Source organism: Coenobita brevimanus, chromosome 88 (assembly GCF_032717465.1).
Source record: "Coenobita brevimanus isolate Jiangsu-jjx chromosome 88, ASM3271746v2, whole genome shotgun sequence".
NCBI lineage: Eukaryota > Metazoa > Arthropoda > Malacostraca > Decapoda > Coenobitidae > Coenobita > Coenobita brevimanus.
This window is the reverse complement of record NC_137041.1, coordinates 4,577,240-4,593,973: the sequence shown is the minus strand read 5'-3', so window position 1 is coordinate 4,593,973 and position 16,734 is coordinate 4,577,240. Positions and strand designations below refer to the sequence as shown.

General features: G+C 43.1%; 1 protein-coding gene across 1 annotated transcript in view; it reads left to right on the top strand.

Moving 5' to 3' along the window:
• LOC145411165 (carboxypeptidase D-like) overlaps positions 1-16,734 on the top strand; it is a 65,869-nt gene that overhangs the window by 34,252 nt on the left and 14,883 nt on the right. The window contains exons 6-12 of the mRNA XM_080281220.1: positions 1,103-1,186; positions 6,778-6,954; positions 7,723-7,841; positions 10,479-10,655; positions 11,505-11,597; positions 12,334-12,603; positions 13,181-13,303. Coding sequence (XP_080137346.1) covers positions 1,103-1,186; positions 6,778-6,954; positions 7,723-7,841; positions 10,479-10,655; positions 11,505-11,597; positions 12,334-12,603; positions 13,181-13,303 — 1,043 coding nt within the window. The remainder of the gene's footprint in view (positions 1-1,102; positions 1,187-6,777; positions 6,955-7,722; positions 7,842-10,478; positions 10,656-11,504; positions 11,598-12,333; positions 12,604-13,180; positions 13,304-16,734) is intronic.

Genomic DNA, 16,734 nt, shown 5'->3' with positions numbered 1-16,734 from the left:
GAAGACTGAGATGGCAGGTGGCTGATTCACCACGACAGTGTACTTAACCACGCTGCGATCATTTCGTATCAGTTTTTGGCCAAGAAAAATATTGCAACAGTTCCACATTCTCCATATAAGCACCAGGCAACTTCTGTTTCACCATACTTAAGCCTGTGTGAAAGAAGTGCATTATGACACGAATGATGACATTTAATTTGAAATGCTGAGTGAACTGAAGAAAAATTTCAGTAATGCTTTCACGAGCAGCAGGAAATTGGATGACGTGTGTGGATGCACACGAGGCCTACTTTGAAGGGGATATTTGAAGTATATGTCTAATACTTAATAAAACCGAGTTTTCTAACCATTAGCAGAACTTTTTTTTATATTATATTTCGTATTCCCAAGTTCATTTTCAACTTGGCTTACCAAAATGCTAGACCTGTCATTAAGAATATTAATATTCTTCCCTTATTAAGAAAATTGATTCTCGATATTACAGACTCTCAAGGGTAAACGATTAAGAATACATGGCTTTCGTTGGTCTCGTATATTGTGAGAGTGGAATTTTAAACTGAAAAGTTTTGGTACAAAATGTTGCACTGTCCATCCCGGCAGTGATCACGTTTAATAGCACATTCTGAGTGCAAGATGCTATTGTGTTGAATGTTGCAACATCTTTCACGACATATTTTGAGGGCAAGATGCACCAGTTCACCAGGCTATTCAGTGTTGCAGTACTTCTCATAAAGACACATTCTGAGTGCAACATACATTTCTGAGTAGGCTACTGAGTGTTGCAGTATTTCACACAACAACACATTTTGAGCAGAAGTTTTAAGGGCGCATCCACAGTCGCCGCATTTTGTTATGATGCTAACCAGTGAAACTTTCTTTGTGTCCACTTCCACAGTAATTTTTGTTGTTGAAGTTAGCAAGCGCACGAACCATGAACGTGAGCATTATTAAAGCGGTTACCAAGGAATCCTGCATACCTTCCTGACAAAGCTTTGGGGATTCGTTTCGTTGACATGAAAACAAATCAACTGTGGAAGTGGCCATTAGTTGCAACATATTTCACAACACATTTCCTTCTCGGTGATCTGTCGGTGACTCGCAGCCCTCAACTGGTCACTGCTCCTCCAAATTTTGAACGAGACAGAGGGAAAAGGTGGTAGGGAGGAGGAGGATGAATTTGACTGGGGTGAGTGAGCCTTCCTGACTGGCCGGGCGTGTGCTGACGTGTTTTAGTTGCTGCATTGTGGTTGGCCAGGGCGTTTTGTGACGTGTATTTGCGAGCCGTATTTTAAGTGGCTTTGGAGATTTCGTAACACCTCTTCCTTAGCGACTTATTTTGTATACTACACCTTTATATTTTCTTGTATGTTAGCGATACAAAGCAAGTCGATGTTAAAGGAATGTTAACCTTTTCATGGAATGTGATGTGGCAGTAGCAATCCATTTTCCAGTAATGCGGAAGATGGGCCAGACTCATGTAAACTATTCTAGAAACAAAAAATTCCAAGTAGTTCATGTTATATTCTGCTGCATCATAGTGGGACACAGATGACAAACTGAAAGAAGGACAACTCTGCTCCTTCTTGAGGTCACAAGTCAAAAGCTACTGGCTCAGCTGTTATGCCTAGCCAGGTTTTTATCATCTTTCATTTTTTCTTGGGAACTGTTGGTCGTATTTAAAAAAAAAAAAAATCGAAACACCGTTAGAAAACTGATGAAATTCTGCATTTGGTTAAGGTCTTATACTGCAGCAGCCTTGAGCAGTTTTAATCCACAAGGCTGAGAATATACAAAAAATTTTCTTTATTCACAACCACAGAAAAGTGACCTTAAGTTACTCTTGTATTTTCATTTTTTTATGATATACAGTATATATTGCACGGAACAAACGCGTGGGAAGCTAGCGATGATTGGTATAGCCTTTACAAATTGAAAGAAAAAAAAAAAATGGTTCAAACTATTAAAAAAAAAAAAAAATGAAAAGCAGGCGAGGTAAACGTGTGTAAATTTCCCTCCGACAATCGTTACAATGAACGCAAAAGGACTACCGTTTAATATGCAAAACACTTCGCTGAGGAAGAAGTGCTGCGAAGTTTCCAATGCCATCCACAATACGGTTCTGTGTCGCTTGGAGAGAGAAATGCAGAAAGTCATGTTTTGTCAGTCGACGTCCTACTTCTGAGCATAACACGTTCAATCTGTTGGCATCTTAACTGATTTTATTCTTGTTGCTAACAGACAAATTTATTCAGCTTAGAAAGAATCTGCTAGTTATAAAAGGGTTGATGAGAGATCTGTCTAACATCTCCATCTCGTAGTTACTCTTAAACTAAGTAAACTTGCCTAAAGTCTGGTATAGTAAGACAGAAACAAAAAGTTGGTCATCTGATTCATGGGGTTAACCCGTTCATTTCGATGACTTCTATCTTCTGTTTCGTTCTCGCTGCTTCCAGACGATTCTATTCAACTCGGGAAAGACCTTTTAGAATGAAAGCGTTAAAGAAGGCTTTAAGCACCTAAGCCTAGCAGTTCCTGAAGCCTAACCTTAGGTGAATAAAATCTGTAGACAAGAATGCAGAAGTCTGTCCCTGGAGTGAAGTGGTTGATCTTGAGACGAGGATAGGCCACTCATGTACTTGAACACAGTTCTCCAATGGCAGCCAGAATAAAACTTGAGAAGTGTCACCCAGAATAACTGTTGCAGGCTGGCACCCAGAATAACTGTTGCAGGCTGGCACCCAGAATAACTGTTGCAGGCTGGCACCCAGAATAACTGTTGCAGGCTGGCACCCAGAATAACTGTTGCAGACTGGCAGTCGGGATTAACTGTTGCAGACTGGCAGTCGGGATTAACTGTTGCAAACCGGCAGTCAGAATAACTGTTGCTAACTGGCAGTCAGAATAACTGTTGCTAACTGGCAGTCACAATAAAGGCTGCAAAGTGTCAACGGAAGATCTGTGGTGAAGGGGATCAGTGAAGGCTGTGATGTAACCCTCTAGTTCCAGCAGTTTCTCCTAAACTGAATAAAATGGTGTGAATGCAGCAAGTGTTAAATAAATAACACTTCATTGGAGTGGACAAATAATCTGATCCTCCAATCCTTTATTATTTTTTCTTCAGTCTTAGTACCAGCTGACGATTTTATTCAGCTTAGGAGAGCTTTTTGGAAGTGGAGAGATTATCTTCACGAAACCTCGGCCTTATAAAGAGGTCTCCCTTGCCCTTAATAAAATCGTCTAGAAGTAGAAAGAATGAGAAGAAAATACGCCATTGGACTGAAGAGGTTATTTTTAATCAGATGTCACTACAATATTAGTATTAAAAATCGGAATGGCATTTGGACAGAGAAGATTGACAAAACAGTCATGGCGGTATTCTCTTTGGTTTGAGAGTTTTCATAGAAACTCTTCCTCGGTGATTTATTTTGCCTATTACACCTTAATAATTTATCTTATTGTATGTGGCTGATGCAGACTGTGTCGATATTAACAACACAACACTTTGGATAGCTGCACCCATCCCAACTGCATCCATCCCATCCCAACTGTAAGTGGTGTTTGGACACCACTACGACACACCCCAGATGCACACCATGCGTACCTCAGACACACCCCAGATGCACACCATGCGTACCTCAGACACACCCCAGATGCACACCATGCGTACCTCAGACACACCCCAGATGCACATGTGTACCCCAGACACACCCCAGATGCATACTATGCGTACCCCAGACACACCCCAGATGCATACCATGCGTACCCCAGACACACCCCAGATGCATACCATGCGTACCCCAGACACACCCCAGATGCCCACCATGCGTACCTCAGACACACCCCAGATGCCCACCATGCGTACCTCAGACACACTCCAGATGCACACCAGACATACCATCTATACCCCTACCTCTCAGCTCATCCTCCAGAGGCGTGACGCTCATATAACTCTCTGGCTGTAACTTGTCATATTTCATCCTTCAAAATGGTAGTATTTTAGTGAGTTCAGTGGGTGACACAGTAAGGTAAACACTGAATTAGACTGCCCTGTGGGTGTGGCAATGACACAGAATGTGCAAGACAATATCAGACTCTTCAGCCCGCTGACATGTTGTCGAATATATTCCTGCTACAGTACTACCTGACGAATACATGCTATTTTTCTTAGTCAACTGTAGGTAGCGAGTAACCACCAAACATCAGTTCGTCGAGTGAAGGGGTTAAGGTGTCATAAGCAAAGTAAATTGCCAAGATAGAACTGCTACGATGTCTCCACGCCAATGAGAATACGGCAGTCAGTACGATTGATGTAACCTTCCGTTATCTCCGTGTTTATAACGAAAATTAATAAAAAAAAATCGTGATTCTGTAATACGAAGGTTAATTATACATAAAAATAATGAAGACAAACCTTCCGAAGCTAAACCACTCTGGACTAATAACCTACAACCTAACCACACTCTATAAGGCAAGTCTCTACTACACTGCATGACACTTCTAGTATTTTTTATTTTGCATGACTTTTTCTTTCCATTTTATTGTTTAGCTTGAGCAATTTTTAAAGTCTGTTATACCGTAAGTGTTGGCTGCTGCATGTGAGTTTAGTCATTTTTAAGTGCATGACTCCATCGAGTTTTATGTATGCTTGAAAATTTTCATCAAAATCTAATTGATTATCTCCACTGACAGTTTTTATGTGTGCATGATACATTATTAGTTTTGTGCACTGCTATTTGTATTACTGTACTTACATATTTTTTTAAATAAAAGCATGCACTGTTATCATTATTATTAGAGTATCATTATTATTTGCTATATCTCATCTCCGTATTGTGTGTTTAGATAAACATTGGTAATCTTAACTTCTGAATAACTAATTACATTACTTAATTTTCTAATGGATACTAAAATCATTATTAATTTACAGATGATTTAAATAACCGTCCACCTGTATATGTGCAGTTCCAGTATATTAGTGAAACGAGTGTAATTTGTCTTCGTAAGACGGTCCATATAAGAAAAAAATTGTTTAGTCTGCTTCTGATATTCTTCATATGATGGTTGTCATTCTAACTACTACCACCCTCATTCATTACTGCCACCATCACCACTACAACCACCCAAACTTCCACCACCATTATTACATGTCATTACAGCCACAACCATCATCATCACGACTACAACAACCACCACTAATCACCACCATCAACCTGGCAACCACAGCCACCATCACCACATCTAACCATCTGTCTATAGCCCGACGCCCTAATATATACGTGTAGTATATAAACTCAAAATGGCGTCTCCTTTTCCTTTTTTTTAATGCTTTTGCTGTTATTCCTCTAAGGAAATACAGTAATCGTTATGCTTAGTTCCAAAGCCATATTTATTAATATTACACATGCCAAACCCAACCAGACCTACACTAACTTAGCTGTGAAAGCCACATGCTCGTACTTTTTGCCCCGCCTTTGCTAAAATTAGAGCTAAATGATGCATCATCATCATTAGATTCATCACCACTGCTGCCATCATAACGAGTACTACTAACAGCCATCAGCACCACTACTTCCACATCCATTACCATTTACAACAACCATCACCACCTACCACAGCCATCATCATCATTGTTACCTCAACCATCGCCACCACAGCTACCACAGTCATCACCACCGCTACTACATCAGCCATCACCACCACCGCTGCGACAACCACCATCACCACAACTCTTCTACCTATCAACATCACCACTCCTACCACAGCCATTACTACCACAACTACTATAATCATTATCACCAACATTGCTGTCTCATCCATCACTACTTTCATAACCACCATCCCTAACATGACTACTACAACTCTTCACTACATTATTAACTCGGCAATAACGCTTGACTGAAAAATAATAACGCTCATCACCGTATTTTTGGTATATTTATAACTTCAGAAAAATATGTTCACCTGTCATTTGTTCAGTATAAATCATTTAATAGAGTTACGAAAAAGCGTCCCATCTTGATAATTCTTCTGACGATTCCATTTTTCCCTTCCCTCCCCAATATCCTGTCTCTTTCACACCACTTCCTCCCTCTCTCTCTCTCTCTCTCTCTCTGCCTGTGTCCTCTTCCTTCTTCACCCTTTTATCCCATCTGCCACTTTTGTTTTCAATCCCTCTCTATCTCTTCCTACCCTCACTCTGTTTACTCCCTCACTTCCTCGCCCAATTCTGTCTTTTATTCAAATGATTCTCTTCTAATTTTCCATATTTATTCCCTGCTTCCCTCCATCACCCTTCTTCATCACTCCAAATTTCTGTACCTCCCTTTCAATATCCCTCACATCTTTCCCCTGATTATGTCCCCTTCTTCCTTTTTCCTCAATCTTTTCCTGAATGTCCTCACCTCCCTTTCCCCTTCCATTCTTTACACGCTTCTTACTTCACTTACTTCACCCTTCCCTCTTCGCCTTCCACCCCTCTCCCCATCACTGTCCCTATCTCCTCTCACCTCTCTTTTCCCTCTCTTCCTCCCATCTCCTACTTTCATGTAAACCTTTCTTCATAATTCCTTTTTCCCCCTCAATACATTTCCCTCCCTTTACTGCCTAACCTTACGCCCACATTCTTATCATTCTTCACCTCTTTTCCCTCCCCTCCATACGCAAACCCTTCCTTCTTCTCTGTACCTTACCCTCACTCCTTCCACACTCCCTCACGTACCTGATTCCCACCCCCCCACCTCTCTCTCTCTCTCTCTCTCTCTCTGTCCCCACACACAGTTTTCCAGCAGTTCACGTCGACTCCATCCCTTACTCCCGACGAGGATGTGTTTCGCCATCTTGCTGGTGTCTTCTCCTTCAGCCACGCCACCATGCATCTCGGCCTCCCCTGCAAACCCGGGGCTCCCTCCTTCACCAATGGCACCACAAACGGGGCTGCTTGGTACCCCTTGACTGGTGAGAGAGAGAGAGAGAGAGTAAGCTTCCATGTGAGCGAGTAATCATACAGTGTCAGCCAGAGTAAAATAATTAAGTTGTAATCTGAGGTAGGTCTAACAAGGAATCATCATCATTTCTTTCTCCACGCCTCGTACTCCTCAGCTTATTCTTTTTCCTTCTTCCTTCTTTTCCTTTATCTCCCTCACCTTCCCTTACTTCTTCTTTCAGTGCATATTCCACTCATCTTTCAGTGCCTTTTCGCAGCAAGAGGCTAAATAAAATGTTGCATGCAGTACAAGAAATACAAAATCCAGTCTGCTCTATTAATGGTGTTCATTCACTTTACCCAAAAACCATGAGGGAACAAGCTCAGTATGTTTTGTGGAAAGGGGAGTCATTTCTGAGTAGGAACCAAAATGCCTAGAGGTCCTTGTTTTGAGTCCACCCCTCACGGAATGCGGTATCAGACAGTGGACAGATACATACGAGTAGATATCTTTCATTTGTTTGTTCACCATCATCATGAAGTTACAAATTCATCTTTACCTTTGCACTGATGTTCATGTTCTTGTGGGGTTAGGAAGCATACTAACACCTCTCTCTTAGCAATTTATTATGCATATGGAGTCTGTATGATATTTTTACCTTTCTGATATCGACATACACTGCATAAATGACATATAACAGATTATCAAAGTGCCAAATGGAAAAAAAAAAGTATGAAGAAAAATTAGAGAGCTTTCTTAGCTAAAGAGAATACAACCCTGAGTTTTGTGACATTTTCAGGTGGAATGCAGGATTACAACTATGTGTGGCATGGGTGTATGGATATCACTATAGAGATGTCTTGCTGCAAATACCCTATGGCTTCGGAGCTACCAAAGTTCTGGCAAGACAACCAAAAGGTTAGTGAGATAGTGGCGACAGAGCTGTCAGATTATGAGTGTCACAGTACAAGAATATTCTGAGTCACAGTGTACCACAGACTACGAGTCATTAATACTGTTTATTTTCCTTTCTTTCATTATGATGAGTTCAGATGTTATCATCGTTTTTCCTCATCTCTTCAACTCTTATTTCATCCTTCCCTCCTTCATTTCTTTTTACGCTTCTCTCTTCCTATCCTTCCTGCTCCTCATTTTTCCCATTTTTCCTTCCCCCTTGCTTTTTCATCCATCTCCTCTTTTTCCTCCCCCCTCCCCTCCCTCTTTTCCTTTCACTTTATACATCCCGGACATAACAATGGTGTTGGTAAAGGCAACTGGGGATAAGGTAGTGAGCATATATATTTCAGCATGCTGTTTTAAAAATGGACCGAATAAATGTTGATATGGAGACAGGGCACCACAAATCTAGCTCAAACCATTACTACTGTACAGTTAGATATATACGATAAGCTACTACTGTACACACACACACACACACACACACACACACACACACACACACACACGGAATTTAAGTTTTGCTCGGGCTGATGTAACAGGGTAATGAAAGAGGGTCAAGAGAGGGGAGTGAAGATGGAATTCAGAGGAAGAGATAGGGAACACTAGAAAGCACATGCCTGATGGTAGTCAACGCAGTAGAGATGAAATACTGAAACATCATCATCCAGATCTCCTTTCCTACCTGAAGGTGTGATGAGGTACGGTTCCGAGAGCCAGAAAAAAAAAAAATTATTGGATGAAGTGCTAAAAAGTTTGCCCAGGTGAATGAGCCACCCTTGCATTAACTCACCATCCAAGACCCAAGAATCCCTACTCCACCTGATAGGTCTAAAAACATTCCACTCGCAGCATCACACTTGCCTATCCAACAGAGAGTCCAACAACTGTCCAAGTCAAAAAGGGGTGCCAAACCTTGGTCATACACTCCGTTGCACAAAATTCACCCAGCCAGCTCGATCGCTTGTCTTATTAGCTACCGTACCTCTCCGTATCACACTCATTGACCACATCAATCCACCTTCTTCAAGGTCTACCACATCATCGCCCACCCTCTGATTTGCCCAAATAAGATTCATGACTGGAGCCGGATGTGGGAAATGAAATTCAACACACAAAAAATGTAAAATATTGGAAATGGGTAAAAGTACCAAGAGTCCATCACTGAACTATTTGATGGTGATGAACCAGTCACAAAAGTGAGAGAAGAAAAAGATTTGGGAGTGCTGGTCCAGGATAGTTTGTCACCTGAAAAACACATTAACAAGATAGAGAGACGTATAATCTCTTAACTAACATAAGAGTAGCATGTCATTACTTGGACGAGATGATGAAAATATTGATAGTGGCCATGGTCCGCCCCAGGTTGGAATATGCGGCAGTAGTGTGGTCCCCACACAAAAAGAAGGATATAAGCAAGATCGAGAGAATACAGAGAACAGCAACCAAGATGGTCCCTAGCCTGGCATATCTGTCGATCAGAGAGAGAGACTGGAAAAGCTGGCTCTGCCTTCCTTAGAAGAAAGGGGCGAGAAAGGCGACATGATTGCAGAGTTCAATGCCATGATGGGAGTAGATGAAATTGACAGAGAAGATTTGTTTGTATGGGTGGGAGAGTAACAAAAGGACACGGAATGAAACTGAAAAAACCAAGTTGCTTGAAGGATATTAAGAAATATAGTTTTCTACATAGATGCATAGACCTGTGGTATTGCCTGGACAAAGAGATCGCCCAGTCTAAAAACTTAAACGAGTTCAAGTCAAAATTTGACGTTGAGAAACAGGGGCGGGACCCCACGAACGTAGTTTATTTCCTGTATATCACAACTAGGTAAATACAACTAGGTAAACACACACACACACACACACACACATATATATATATATATATATATATATACACACACACACACACACACACACACACACACACATATATATATATATATATATATATATATATATATATATATATATATATATATATATATATATATATATTCAGTTAGTTCAGTATTTTCAGATAGCACCATCCATTATGAACAAGCATAGGCCATAGTAACCATCTTCATCGTCACGACATAATGTATTATCATGAGCAAAGTTCACCAGTGATCCTCTGCCAGCATTATGTTCATGAACGCTTCTCATTTTTCCTTGAGTGTTAGCATATATTCTTCAGACTTTTTGTGATTTCCCATTGTTGTCTGTTCCATACACAGATTTCCCACGTAACACCATACAGCGCCACAGCTGGCAAAAAATATTGGTGAAATTTTGATAGTGGTAGCACAACCTTCTCTGTTTAACGCAAGCCTTAATACACCATCTGTGTCTGCTCCACAAACATTACTTCATCCCTCACTGCTTACAGCCTTTGCGTTTGTTTTTGTTGTTGTTGTTGCGGTGGTGGTCCCATGCTTATTTGGTTTATGAACCTGGTGGACTGCAGGTTGAAGTTGCCCGTTTTCTGCAGTCTGTCATGCTCCTTCAGGGGATAGAAAGGGAGTTGTGGGGCTCTTTTATAACTGGACAGCGGAGTTGTCTAGTTACACTGGTGACACTATGAGAAGATGGTCTCTCTCCAACACAACACAGGCCTTAGTACGATACATGGGTGAGGTGCATCGAGGTGTGCGAGGCTTTGTGAAGGATGACCTGGGTCGGCCAGTGGAAGGGGCATCCATGAAGGTGCGAGGCCGAGATGTTGGTTTCCAGACCACCAAGTACGGAGAATACTGGCGCATCCTCCTACCTGGAAGATACACAATTGAGGTGAGTATGATGCTGTCAGGTGGTGCTGGGATTTTGGTATGTCCCATATATTTTTTTTCCTGTACAACAGAGAAACTGCACTAGCGCAGTATATACCATTTTTACTACATTGTACTATGGTAGCTACTATAAATGCGTATGAACATGTACATGAAGGATCAGAAGTTTTAGCCAAACTAGGGTGAATTATAAATATACTGTACCTCCTATTGCCAAATTATTGCCTCCCTTTAGCAAGGGAAGATGATATAGTTCTGTGTGTGTGTGTGTTGCTAAAATATCTCGTAAAGTTGTGGATGAATTTTCACCAAATCTTCAAGAAATACCAAATATTTGGATGTGCAGGGGTCTGTTAGTTTTGGTGTGGAATTGATCAAGACCACCAAATGCCAGCTGTCATACGTTTTTTTACATGCACTGGCTTTTTGTGAAATGCAGTGACTCACTTGTATTGAGTCCTGAGAATTTTCTTCGCATCTGGTTTGTAGGTAACTTGTACCTTAGCCAACAGCATATTTTGACGGGCAGTTAGATTTCGGTCCCTGAATGCTTTTGTTTAATTTTTTCAGGTTGCTGTATTGAAGCTATACATATCTCCTCTTGATACATTAGCGATTAACATGGCTGATTTTAAAAATCTTCATTCCTTGTACAGTGCAGTATTTGCTTACACTCTTGCCCCAAGTCCCATCATGGGAACCCTGCAGCTTCCAACAAGCTGGCCACAACCCAGAGATACTCCCAGAGATCTCTCAGTGAGTTTATGCTTTAATCTCAGTAAACATCCTCATGCTGAAAGGTATTTTTAAAATTAAAGTCCAGATGAAACTATATTGCTTTTGTTCACAGGTGTATGCAGCCGGCCATGACCCTGCCAAGGAGGAGTTCACAGTAGTGGAAACCAACCCCACCCTCCTCAACATCACGCTTCGCCGCTCTCCTGTGAGTACTATCTCTCTCTTTCTCTTGGCAAATTTTTCATACTACCTCTTTTCTTTTGATCACAACCTCACACTGCCTCAGTTTTCATGTCATCCTCATTCCCATCTCCGGTTTAAACTGTCAGCTCCTATATCCGTGTACTTTCTTTTAACATATACTCAGGGGTGCACCCAGGGGAAGGGCCCCTGGCCCGGGTCCCCCCCTTAGCTCTCTGGGTCCTTTAAAAATTTATATATATTTATTTCGATAACAGCAAAACATGAAAAATTGGCAAGTACAAACAAAGAGTAACACATGAACCAGCAGCTCCCTGACTCTAAACCTGCATATGACCTCCCAGTAATTATCGGATTACCTGACCTCACCTCACCATGGGCCCCCCCGTAGAAAATTCCTGGGTGCGCCCCTGCATATAGTCACCAGAAAAAATTCATCAATAACATCCTTCCAGCATTGTGTCTTGCCTTCTGTTTTTTTAATCCCATCTCAAACATCAGAGAGTATTGTATCCTTCCTTTTCATGTTTTTTTTTTTTTTTTTTTCCTGTGTTGCTGTTTTTCCACATTGCTGTCACATCAGAAATATTAGCACCTTCCATTGCCACAACTGGCAGTGAACTTTTGATCATGACACTCTACTTTCTGCCTGGTTACTGTACTTCTCAAAACTAGAAAACTAGATTTCAAGTTGGAATAGATGGATGAATAGAGATATGTGCTCTGTGTTTTATCATCAGCATAAAGCTCTTAACTTTATGCTGATGATAACACTTGGCTTGGAAACTGGCTTTGAGGCTGCCCTGGGTGATGTAGGATGGCCAATGCCGACATCAGAAGCCCCAAAAGTGGAAGGAGTGTCCACAGGATTAGAACCCTGTGAGAATGGCATTGTATGTTTTAGAACTGAAGCACCAATGGTCTGTCCAACATCATCCCCAGGTGAGGACCTGACCACAGGCAAACCATCAGCTGCAGCCTCCATCTGGCTAGACCCCCCAGCCTCCAAGGCAGAGGGAACATGAGAGAGGTTGACACTAGGTTCGCCAACGGAGATCGTTTGATCAGGTGCAGCTTCCACCTGGCTAGACCCCTCAGCCTCCAGGGCAGAGGGAATAGAAGAAAGGTTGGCATAAGGTTTGACAACAGAGACCTTTGGTGACTGGTCATCAGGCTCAGAGGACTCTGAAGGACCACGATGATGTTTGCCGGATACAGATAGGGCCTCAGGCATACTGGACAAGGTGGGAGGAGTCACATCAACGTATATATCCGCCACCACCATGGAAGTGCGCAAACCGTCAGTCACCGATGTGGGAGTGGAAGCATTCGGAGTACCGAGCGGGCAAACATCAGTTTCACACACAGTATGAACCATGGGGACAGCATCCCACAAAGCCTAGGTGATGGAGTGGTCACTGCATTAGGTCGAGGCAGTCTCTGGGACACAGGGCGGTGCACTGGCATTCCAGAAAGGACAGCAGCATAAGTAACCCCGGGCTGGAAGAAGCAAGTCTGAGCTCTCTTCTTAACTTCAGGAAACGAGAACTTCTCAAGTGTTTGAATTGACAATATCTCCTTTTCCAGGCAGTGTCGAGGGCAGTTTCTAGAGTTTACAGCATGAGGACTCCTACAGTGATAGCATTTAAGGGGTCCTGGACAGTCACTGGTATGGCATGGTCTGCCACAGGAGACACAGGTACCAAGAAGGCCTGCCTGTGCACGGCGGCAAAATCGGCTGCCATGTTCAATCCCTGACAAGGGAAGCATCTCTTTGGCGTGGGCAAGTATGGTTTCACAGGAAGAGACAACCAGTTCAGCTTCACAGAAGTAGGCAAGGTCAACCTGTCGAAAGTCAGGAAGAAGGTAGTAGCCGCGGTCAGGACACCATCTATTTTCTTGTGGAGTCACTCAACAGCCACCACACCAGAAGATCTTAATTCCTCCAACATCTGTGCCTCTGGGTAGCAGAGAAGGTCATGTGAAAAAACTATACCTTTGCAACTGTTGAAAGTGGCATGCGGAAAACAGGCAACTGTGGGACCAGAAACTAGAGTCAGAGCTTGTGAGTGGGTGCTTTCTTCTGGGGAGGTCACCTTAATAAGGATACTTCCATCCCCATGGGAACAGATCTTTGGTTCCCTACCACAAGCCGAGACGATACCGCGGTGGAGACTGAAAATGTCAATATCTAGTACTGAGCCACAGGGTTCTTGATTACCAGATACTTTGCATAGGTTTCTGGCACCATGTCTTTTGGGCCAAACCCCAGAGCCGAACGAACCCGATGTGACCCCCTCCTAGTCCCAGTAGGACACTGGGGCAGAGGAGGAAAGTCTCCAGGTGCCTGGAAAGGCTCCAGAGTGGCTATGAGAGTGGAGGATCGTAAAGAAAGTCCAGGGACAGAGGCCTTGTCGTCAACAACATTTTTATTTGCGGAATCCATATACTACCAAAAAAACTTCATTCCCCCACCCCTTCACCCACCACGGACCCCAACAAGGGGAGGTCTTATGCCAGGGACAACATCTCTGGTGACCCCAGAGGTAGCAGGAGAGTATACGCGGGTAACCACCGGGGGACCTAGGCAAGGGTGACTCCAGGATGATAGGAGCCACCAGGCCCCTTAGTGCCCACTTGACCCTAGCCAATGCATGGCCAGCCGATTGACCTGGTTGGGCCCAACCAGGCCACCCTTCTAGCCAGAATAAAGGACCAAAGAGGCGTATTGGTAGCTCCAGGGCACATCGTGCAGCATCACTCAACCCCCAGGACTCCCGTCTCCCAGCATTATGGGATGCCATGTATGGCAAACATGTGGGGAGGCAACAGTCCCGCCCTAGATGACAAACGGGCAGGGACTGACATCACTAGCAGGCCTCCTCCACCAGTGAGGTAGAGGGTGCTTGGTCCACAAAGCAAACGGATGCTGAACCCTACATAGGTAGGCATGCTTCCAGAGTAGGTGACACTGCCAGCCACGCTTCAAGCCCCACCACCACATCAAGGTGATCCCTCTCAGCGGGGAAATGTGGATGTGATAGGAAGCATTAGGAGAAACACATTGAGGTCGTTTGGCCATGTGGAGAGGATGGAGAGCAAGCGACTAAAAAGGAGAGTGTATGTGGGTGACGTCGAGGGGGAGAGAGGGAGGGAGAGGCCAGGGATGAGATGGAGGGATGGAGTGGAGAGATATGTGAGAGAGTGGGGTGTGAGCCGGGGTTAGGGCAGTGAAATGGTGGGGAACGGGGGAACATGGAGGCAATTTGTCTGTGGCCATCTTTTATGGGATTGAGGTGTCTGACAGAAGATGGATAGATGGAACATACTGGTACCTCGCCCTTCAAGGTAATCCCTCGATTATCCAACATAATCAAGCCAAAGGCATGCCTGGGTAATGGCTCCATCTGGATAATGGACTTCTCCCCTGGCCCCCCTTCATACATAACCTGACTTTTAAAAGCAAGTGTAAAAGTCCTCTGCAGTACATCATACAACACTTGTCCCTGTTGTTTAAGACTTCTCTATCTGGTCAAGCAGACCTATAAACCATAGCCAAGCAATTACCATGGTCAAGCAGACCTATCAACCACAAACAAGCAATCACCACTGCAGAGCCATACCCTGCAGTGACATAAAAACATGAAAAACCGGCTACATAAGAAAAATGCGGTGGGCACACAAAACATAACAGTAAAGTGGGATAAAATCATGGTAAAATAGAATAAAATCATGGTACAACACAGTAAGCTAGAATAAAACCAACGTCAGCACTCATGATTCGACCATCCCGCATCAGTCTTACCCAGGATTTCCCGTTTCTCCAATGTCAACACTACCTACTTCCTTTTTCCTGGTGGAGGGGCCATCACCACACACCCTAGGAAGAGGCATGCAAGGAATAACAAGGCCTGAAGCAGGTAGGAAACAACCACAAAAGCTACCACATGCACCTCCATAACAACTGTCCGAGAGGAGCTGTTCGCTACATTGTTTCAGAGCGGGAACTGAGAATGACTGAGGGGGGTCTCTAGCAGACGCTGGGAGAACTACCCAGCCAAACAGGGTTGCACCACTGAGTTATTTCTGCCCAGCCAGGTGTGAAAATGTTTGTGTGGCCATAATTTCCACCTGGACGCATGCGTTTTGTCTAGATAATATGGAAAAATGTATGAATAATGGGTTCGAAGAGCCAGATCACAGCGTGCGAGTAATGGATTGTCTGGGTATTGACCATCTGGATAATAGAGGGATTACTTGTAAACTCTCAATTATCCATCGTCGCAATATTCAATTCGTGATGTGCAGCACCGAAATGGGATGTAACTGGCAGTACTATGCCATATTTAGTGTCAACGTGTGTCAGCTGGCTCATAAACAGTAGCCAACCAGTGCTGTATTACTGTATTGTATCATATATGAGGGAGGGGGGAGTGAGTTGGTTGGGGGGAGGGCAGTCAAATGTTGGGTGGCAGAGCAACTTGGAGGTGTTTTGTCTGTGGCCACCCTTTGTGGGATTAGGGCATCGGGCTATAGATAGATAGATAAATCATTAATTTATTGTATTTTATGCATAGTTTTCATCATTTACTCCTGAGAAAGTTGTTAGGATAGATGGTTGAGACGGATAGTGATGCATTACCTGGTCCGATGCCGAATATTGAGCTGATGAGGGCTACTATGCAATATCTGGCATTTCACATTATTTGGCATAGGGCTTGGCTGAATTATGCCGGATAACTGAGAGTTTGCTGCACCTGTATTAGTTGTTTTAAAAAAGTAGCACTGGGCATGTTTTAATGCCATTTGTGTTTTAAGCGAGGTAAGCAAGGCAGTGGAGATAAAATTGTTGGATTCCTTCCCTGCTATTCATTTTACCTGTATACGTCCTGAACATTTACCCTCATAAATGGATAGCATGTGATGACTGTAATTTGCTGATATTCTGAAAAAATCCTCAAGACATTCTCTCTCATACAATTAAGTATTAACAGTTATTTAAATGTACTTCCTAAAGTATGCACAAAAGTTTACACCACAGAGTCTTAAATGGTATGTAACTGTAAGACACACTATAGTCATTATCTCTTAAAGAGGACAGATGGTTTTCCTTAAGTTTCAAGTTTCACTAGTGCAATACT